At 45.0% G+C, this 9,061-nt stretch overlaps 1 protein-coding gene across 1 annotated transcript in view; it reads left to right on the top strand.

Moving 5' to 3' along the window:
- The first annotated feature begins 1,400 nt into the window (after positions 1-1,400).
- Positions 1,401-9,061, top strand: part of Commd1 (copper metabolism domain containing 1) — a 118,509-nt gene continuing 110,848 nt past the window's right edge. The window contains exon 1 of the mRNA XM_042691260.1: positions 1,401-1,589. Within this exon, the coding sequence (XP_042547194.1) occupies positions 1,413-1,589 (177 nt within the window). The 5' untranslated portion in view covers positions 1,401-1,412. The remainder of the gene's footprint in view (positions 1,590-9,061) is intronic.

The raw sequence follows: 9,061 nt of genomic DNA, 5'->3' as shown, positions 1-9,061 counted from the left end.
TCAGTTTGTTTTTAAATGTCACCTACATTGTAGTATATATCAGTACTTTCTTTTTATGGCTAAATAATAAATCAATGTTTTGTAATTATGTGGGTAGAAACTTAAATTGTACATTTTGATCCAGGATTGAAAAAGAGGATGTTGACAAAATACTTGCTGTTTTGATATAGAAAGGAATTTTGATCAGAGTCACTGTTTTAATTCGAAAGACAAGAAACACGTTCATACAAAGGTAACTAAGAATGATGTTATTAGGAAATAGGTTTTTTGTTTGTTTTTCTGACTCTGGGGCTTGAACTCAGGACCTGCACACTGTTCCAGAGCTGCTTTTGCTCAAGGCTAGTGCTCTACCACTTGACCACAGTACTGCTTTTGGCTTTTTCTTAGTGGTTTATTGGAGAGAAGAATCTCAGGAGCCAGTTGCTGGTGGCTCAAGACTGTAATCCTAGCTTCTCAGGAGGCTGAGATCTGAGAATCGCGGTTCAGAGCCAGCCTGGACAGTAAAGACAGTGAGACTCTTATCTCCAATAAAACCACTAGAAAAACGGAAGTGACGCTGTGGCTCATGTGGTAGAGTGCTAGCCTTGAGCTGAAGGGCTGAGGGACAGCGCCCAGGTCCAGAGTTCAAGCCCCACAAAAAAGAAAAAAAAAAAAAGAATCTCATGGACTTTGCCCTGTCTGGCTACTAGGCAGGGAAGGCGATCCTCAGATCTCTGCTTCCTGAGTAGCTAGGATTACAGGCATGAGCCACCAGTACTAGGCTATAGTTACTTATTTTGCATAGATAAAGTTGGACAGTGGTTAGATATGAATAGTAGCTTCTATTCAGTTAAGAAGTTGGACTGAGATATAGTTATTCAAATTGGCAGGGCTGGAAAGATGGCTCAGCGGTAGAGTGCTTGCCTTGCATGCAGGAAGCCCTGGTTTCGATTCTTCAGCACCACATAAGCAGAAAAAGCCAGAAGTGAAGTGGCACTGTGGCTCAAGTGGTAGAGTGCTAGCCTTGAGCTGAAGAGCTGAGGGACAGCGCCCAGGCTCAGAGTTCAGGCCCCAGGACGGACAAAGAAAAAAAAAGTTAAATAGGCATCCTTATAGTGCAATTTCTCCAATCGCTTTCAATCTCTTTTTCCAATCTTTTCAAGTGATCTTTCCTTTCAGTAGACTCTTTAAAGTGATAAAGAAAATCAGAGGAACCAATATGATTCTTCCAAGAACGGAATGGAATAGGCTGCCATCTGGTGCTATTCTAAGGGGATGGGTTTTGCAGAGAAAGCTGGAAGCTGCTAACAGCCAACCCTAGAGGAACGCTTATTTCCGTGTCTCCGAGCGCCTTTGCCTAAACTATTTAGGCCCAACTAGGCCCCCGTAGCTCGCCGCGCTCAGCTGTTGTGGGGGCGGGGTCTCCGCCGAGTATGGCGGGCGAGCTTGAGAGCGTCAAGCCCCTGAGCGGGCTGCTGACAGGCCTGGCTCAGGACGCCTTCCACGGGCACCCGGGCATCACAGAAGAGCTGCTGCGGGGCCAGCTCTACCCAGATGTGCCACCGGAGGAGTTCCGCCCCTTTCTGGCCAAGATGAAGGGGATTCTTAAGGTACTGCGGTTCCTGGAAGTCTGCCCAGCAGAGCCCAGTCTGCGCTAAGCGCTCGGCCTCCGCCGCGGCCGCCCCGCGTCCCGGGGGCTTCCTCCGCGGACTGCCGCCTCTGGGGCCCACCTCCGCGGGCCTCGTCCTGCCATCCCGCCGGGCTAGCCCGACACACCCAGGGTGACCACGCTGGGTTTCTCTCCAGACATTCGTGTCCGTCCTAAAAGTCACAACTTCCCGTCTCCTCGGCAGTGCTGTGGGCCTTGGACGTTGTGAAATGAAGAGGGAGGTCGTCTGGCCCGGGAATGTGGCTCAGTGGTAGAGTGCTTGCCTGGCAGGCATGAAGCCCTGGGTTCGATTCCTCAGCACCACGTACACAGAAAAGGCCAGAGGTGGCGCTGTGGCTCAAGTGGTAGAGTGCTAGCCTTGAGCACAAAAGTCCAGGGACGGTGCCCAGGCCCTGAGTTCAAGTCCCAGGACCAGAACAAAAACAAAGCAAAAACCAGATCCGGGAGGTCTAAACCTGAAATCATTTTAATTAAGCCAGTGTTGAGAGTTTATGTGCGTTTTCTATTTTTTTCAAAAGGCAGTTTTGTATTTTTTCCCCATTGACAGTGGGCATTGATGGTCTTGTAATTCCTGAGCATGCACAGTACCACTAAACTTCATTCCCAGCTCAGGGTGTGTGTATGTTTGTTTAATTGCCTTTGCCTATAACATTTAAACATAGGAAAACAATAAAAACAGTTACTTCTCAGAAAAAGCAAATGGATTGTCTCATGGATACGTAAGGTGTTATTATAAGTAGTTTTGTTTTTTTTCTTAGGGGGGGGGTCCGGTCCTGGGGCCTGGGCGCTGTCCCTCAGCTCTTCAGCTCAAGGCTAGCGCTCTACCACTTGAGCCACAGTGCCACTTCTGGTTTTTTTCTTTTTGCTTATGTGGTGCTGAGAAATTGAACCCAGGGCCTCAGGCATGCAAGGCAAGCGCTCTACCACTGAGCCACTTCCCAGCCCCTATTATAAGTAGTTTTAACTTTAAATTATATACCCCTATTGAATGGAGAACAGGATGCCTTCTGTCTCTACCAAATCTTACTCACATAGAGAATATTTTCTAGAAATTTGATCTTTAAAAATAAAGTATTGGCGCCGGGCACCAATTAACCAGCAGAAAACTGGAAATGGCACAGTGGCTCAAGTGGTAGAGCACATGCCTTGAGCTCAAGACCTCAGGGACAGCACCCAGGCCCAGAGTTCATGTATTAGTTGTACAAAGGAGAATTTCACTGTGACATTCCCATCCATCCATCCTGTATACCCTGATGAAACATAATCCCTTTATTTCCCTCTCTGCTTTTAAGACACATTATTATTATTGCCAGTCCTGGGACTTGAACTCTGGGCCAGGGCATTGTTCCTAGGCTCCTTTTGCTCAAGGCTTGCACTCTACCACTTGACCCACAGTGCCACTTCCAGTTTTTGAGTGGTTAGTTAAAGAGAAGAGACTCGGGGACTTTTCTACCTGGGCTGGCTTTGAACTGTGATCCTCATCTCAGCCTCTTTAGTTGGATCACAGGCGCGAGCCACTAGTGCCTGGCAGAGTACATTTCCTTTTGGATAATGTCACTCCTTCCCTTGCCGTCTCCTAGTTTTCCCTCCTATACCCATACATGTTGGGTCTTCGTCCGTCCCACGAAAGACGGACGGGGTCCGAGGAAAGGTAAGTGCGGCCGAGCGTGCCCGTTCCCCAGCCTCCCTCAGCCCGGGAGACAATCAGACACTGTGGGGAGCCAAATCCAGCCGGTAGAAAACTCCTTTATTAACCGAGAGCAGCCCTTTTTAAAGCCAAAAAGGGTGGGTGGCAAGGGAGGAAGAGGAACCAATCACTGTCAAGGTCACACCCTATCATTCACCTAAGCTTTCACGGGCTGGTTACGAACTGAACGTCAGGTGAATTGGGCTCTGCCTACTCTACTCTCCAGCGCCATCTTTGCTGCCGATGTGCTCTACAGTAAATTGGGCTCTGCCCACTCAGCGCCATCTTTGCTGCCCATGTGCTCTGCACATCCACAAGTTGTATTGCTCATTTTCAAAATAGTGCCTAGTGAGTACCCCTGCTGCATTTGCCCCTCCATTTCCTTTGTTCCTCCTGCCCCTTACACTTCCAAAGACAGGTAAATGAAACAAAAAGAAATAAAAGCAAAAACAGCAACAAAGACAACAACCTCTTATTTCCATTTTCTGGAATTCATTTCAATAAAATATTATTTTATATGGTCAGATGCACATAGGTATTGCACCTTTGTGTTCCGCTCCTAAAAGTATCTTTCTTTGCTCTGCTGCACCTTTATGTTTCTCTCCTAAGAGTATCATTCTTTGATCTCACTGTGTGTGAATACCTAGAGTCCTGTATAATTTATCATGTCCCAGAATATTTTAGATATAGCTTCTTCATCTGAGAGAAAACATGTGCCCTTAGCTTCTCTGACCTTGGCTTACCTCATTTAACATGGTTTGTTCTAGTTCCATCTATTTTCCTGCAGATATTTGACATATTTTTTCTAATTGCTGTGTGAAATTCCATTGTGTATAGGTAACACATTTTTTTAAAATATATTTTTGTTGTGAAAATACTGTACAGAGGGGTTACAATTACATGGGTAAGATAATGAGCACATTTCTTTTTTTTTGTTGGTCGTGGGGCTTGAACTCTGGGCCTGGGCGCTGTCCCTCAGCTCTTCAGCTCAAGGCGAGCGCTCTACCACTTGAGCTACAGCGCCACTTCCGGTTTTCTGGTGGTTTATTGGAGATAGGAGTCTCACGGTCTTTCCTGCCCGGGCTGGCTTTGAACCGCGATTCTCAGATCTCAGCCTCCTGAGTAGCTAGGATTACAGGCCTGAGCCACCAGCGCCCAGCTGATGAGCACATTTCTTATCAAGCATTGTAGCCTCCTGCTTTGTTTTCCCTTCCCTCCCTTTGTATCCTTCCCCCCCTCCCCGCCACCAAAGTTGTAAAATTCGTTTTTCGCCATAACGACCTGTACTTCTCATTGTTCAATGGGTCCTCTGATATCCCTGTTTTAACAATTTGTTTTTTCCCTTCCCCTCCACATATTAGGTAACACATTTTTTTAAAAAATCCATGTATTGTGGGTGTGTTTCCATAACTTGACTATTGTGAATAGTGCAGCAGTGAACATGAATGTGCAAGGGTCTTTATGGTGTCCTGGCTTGTGATGTTCTGTGTAGCTGCCCCAGAGTGGTATGGCTGGGTTGTAGGGAAGACCTATGTTTAGTTTTTTTGAAGACCGTCCAGACTGCTTTCCAGAGTAGTTGTACTAATTTACATTCCCACCAACAGTGAGATAGGGTTACTTTTTCGACACCCCCCCCCCTCCCCCGCCCCCAACATTTGTTGTTTGAATTCCCGGTGTTGGCTAATCTAACTGGGGTGAGATTGAATGTCAAAGTTTTTTTTTTTTAAACACAATTTAAAAAGATTTCATTTTCTATTTTCACACATATATTATCCTCTCCATCGGCTCTCTCCCTCCTGCTGGTATCTATACCCCAACATAGCTTGCTTTCCTTTAATGTGATTTCTTCTTTCTTTCTTTCTTCTCTCTTTCTCTCTCTAACATACATTACTTGTACAAGGGGGTTTCACCGTGGTAATTTATACATGCATATAATGTAATTTAGGTAGATTAATCTCATCTGTTGCTCTCTCTCCATCTCCCCTATCCCCCTGGTATTCAGTATCCTAGAAATCTCACATCTCTTTTTGTGTGTCCTCAAACTGGGGCTTGAACTCAGAACCTTATCAGTCTTGTGCTCTTGTTCAGCATTTTCTGTCAAGGCTGATGCTGAAGTGGAGGTGTGGCTCAAGTATGGGATGTCATAGAGAGCTTGAGGGCCTCAGTATAAAAAAAAATTCTAGTGGGCTGTGAAGGTGGCTCAGTGGTAGAGTGCTTGCCTTGCATGCATGAGGCCCTGGGTTCGATTCCTCAGCACCACATAAGCAAAAAGAAAAAAGCCAGAAGTGGGTGCAGTGGCTCAAGTGGAAGAGCACTAGTCTTGAGCTGAAGAGCTGAGGCCCAGGGCCCAGGCCTGGAGTTCAGGCCCCACGACCGGACCCAAAAAAAAAAATTCTAGTAAAAGACTAATTAATATTTGGATACCTGCTGTGTGTCCTGCTAAAGACATGAAAGTTTGTAATTTGCTTGAGAACTAGGTTGAGTTACATGTATATACAATGACATCTGAAGGGTGCTAGACAAATTGTTTTATTTTTTGTGGTGTTAGTGAGAGAACTGAAGGCCTTGCACATGTTAGGCAATTGTTATGCCACTTGAGCCATACCCCCAATCATTTTTTAAGACAATACTAGGGTTTGAACTCAGGGCTTTGTGCATGCCACACAGTTGCTCCACAACTAAGTCACACCCTGAGCCCTTTTTGCTTTTTTTAAATAAGGCGCTTTTGGACCTTTTTGGAAAAAAAGGTTCAGGTCTAGGCTGGCCTGGACCATGATCCCTCTGTTTGTTTCCCCATGCAGTGGGGATGACAAGGCTTATACTACCACTCTCAGCGTTTCATTGACTGAGATGGGGGAGGGGGTCTTGAAAACTCTTTGCCTGAGCTATCTTCAAATTTCAGTCCTCCCTATCTCTGTGTCCTGAGAACGTTGGAACAGTCATGAAGCACTATGCATGGCCTTTATTATTTTATAAGACAGGGTTTCAGACTTTTTTTTTTTTTGGTTGTGGGGCTTGAACTCTGCTGTCCTTGCGTTCTTCAGCACTTCCGGTTTTCTAGTGGTTTATTGGAGATAAGAGTCTCAGGGACTTTCCTGCCTGGGCTGGCTTTGAACTCCGATCCTCAGATCTCAGCCTCCTGACTAGCTAGGATTACAGGCGTGAGCCCCGGTGCCCGGCTCAGACTCCTTTTTCTTTTTCCTGAATTGGCCTTGAATTTGACATCCACCTGTCTCTACCTTTCAAGTAGCTGGGATTACTGGTGTGTGCCATAATGCCCAACCTGTATTTATTTATTTATTTTTAATGTTACTGGATCTTGTTACGTTGCCAAGATTTGTCTTGAACTTCTAGACTGAAATAATCCTCTTTCTTCTACTTCCCTCCTTAGTCTACAGGCATATGCCACTGCACTTAGCTAACATTTATTGATTTATTTATTTTTTGTTAGTCTTGGGGCTTGAACTCTGGGACTGGGCACTGTCCCTCAGCTCTTCAGTTTAAGGCGAGTGCTTGACCCACAGCACCACATCCAGTTTTCTAGTGGTTAGTTGGAGATAAGAATCTCACGGACTTTTCTGCCTAGGCAGGCTTTGAACTCAGATTGCAGCCTCCTGAGTAGTGAGGATTATAGGTGTGAGCCACTACCGTCTAGCTTGTCCTGGAATCTTATTTTTAAGTTTCTTTGGGGCCATATTCAGTGTTAAAACATCACTTGAACAGACCAAGATGTTTACTGCATCCCCTTTCCTTTCCTTTCCTCTCCTCTCCTCCCCTTTCCTTTCCTCTCTCCCTCCTTCTCTCTTTCCTTCCTTCCTTCCTTCCTCCTTCCTTTCCTTCCTTCCTTTCTTCCTTTCTTCCTTTCTTTTTTCTGGTAGTCATTGGGCTTGAAGTCTGGGCTGAGCACTGTTCCTCAGCTCTTCAGCTCAAGGCTAGTGCTCTACCACTTGAGCCACAGCACCACTTCTGACTTTTTCTGCTTATGTGGTATTGAGGAATTGAACCCAGGGCTTCATGCATGCAAGGCAAGCACTCTCCCACTGAGCCACCTCCTCACTCTAGTAAATAATTTTTTGAGACAGAGGCTCTGGCTTTGTAGCTTAGGCTGATCTCAAACTCGAGATTCTTAGCCTCCCAAGTTGCTCAGATTACCATTACCTTACTTTTTTTTTCTTTTCCTAGTACTGTTTTTCAGTGTTAAAAATAAAATCTAGTTGTATACAGCATTGGTGAAAGCTCTTTCTTATAGAGACATTGTGTATGTGTGGGGGGGGCTTGAATTCAGGGCCTCATGCTCTCTCTTAGCTTTGTGGCTCAAAGCTGGCGCTCTACCAATTGAGACACACTTCCACTTCCAGCTTTTTGTTGGTTAATTGGAAATAAGAGTATCTTGGATTTGTCTGCCAGGCTGGCATCAAACTGGGCTGGCTTTGAACCAGGATCCTTAGATCTCAAGCTCCTGAGTAGCTAGGACTTTAGATGTGAGCCACGGATGCCTGGTTTTAGCAGCTTTTGATAAAGTTTATATTGCTAAGATATTTTGGGACACAGACATGAGAAGACATTAAATGCTAGTGACTACTTTACTCAATCTTTTTTTTTTTTTTTTTAATGGATATGGAGGTTAAACTCAGGATCTGGGTGCTGTTACATTGAGCCACAGCTCCACTTGATTTTTTTTTTTTCTTTTTAAATTGTTTTATTGTAGGGGCTGGGAAGGTAGCTCAGCGGTAGAGCATGAGGCCCTGGGTTCGATTCCTCAGCACCACATAAACAGAAAAAGCCGGAAGTGGCGCTGTGGCTCCAGTGGTAGAGCGCTAGCCTTGAGCTGAAGAGCTGAGGGACAGTGCCCAGACCCAGAGTTCAGGCCTCATGACCGGCAAAAAAACAAAACAAAACAAAACATAAATTGTTTTATTGTTATATAGGTTATATTCAGAGGGGTTACAATTAGATAAGTTGGGTAGAGTATGCATTTCTTTTTGGACAACGTTGCCTTTTCCCCTGGCTCTCTCACAGTTTTTTTCCCCTCCTATCCCCACTGATATTCTATGATTTTTCAAATCATCATTAAGAAATCCATTGGTTGGCAAGTCACATAATTATGCTACTGTCTGATAAAGAGAGTATAAATAAACCAGCCATCTGAATGCAGATAAACTAGAAAAATACCTTTTCTTTTTCATCTTTCCTGTTTCTGAAGGAGGATTTTTACTTTATACCCATTATGGACCATAGACTAGTTATTAACAAGTAGGTACTTTATGGTTATAGCTGCAAAAGTCATTTAATTCTTGAGGTTTAGCATCTCTTGGAAAGCAAACTAGAAGACTGATATGATCTGGATTTGCTTAGACAAATAACATTTCCATTAAGAGTCCAGTTGATAAGCTGGTAATATTGAAATAAGCATGTCTTGGGGCTGGGAAGGTGGCTCAGTGGTAGAGCGCTTGCCTTGCATACATGAAGCCCTGGGCTCAATTCCTCAGCACCACATAAGCAAAAAGAAAAAAGCCGGAAGTGGTGCTTGGCTAAAGTGGTAGAGTGCTAGCCTTGAGCTGAAGAGCTGAGGGACAGCGCCCAAGCCCAGAGTTCAGGCCCCACAACTGGACCCCCCCCCCCAAAAAAAAAAAAAGAAAAGAAATAAGCATGTCTGTGCTTATCATCAAGTTCAGCCACTTCACTGGATACCACCCCAAAATCTTCAAGTGACATATCTGAATGGA

The sequence above is a fragment of the Dipodomys spectabilis genome, unplaced genomic scaffold (assembly GCF_019054845.1).
Source record: "Dipodomys spectabilis isolate Male_0828 unplaced genomic scaffold, ASM1905484v1 ptg000141l, whole genome shotgun sequence".
NCBI lineage: Eukaryota > Metazoa > Chordata > Mammalia > Rodentia > Heteromyidae > Dipodomys > Dipodomys spectabilis.
Note: the sequence above shows the minus strand (reverse complement) of the source record. Positions and strands in the feature narration are given on the sequence as shown.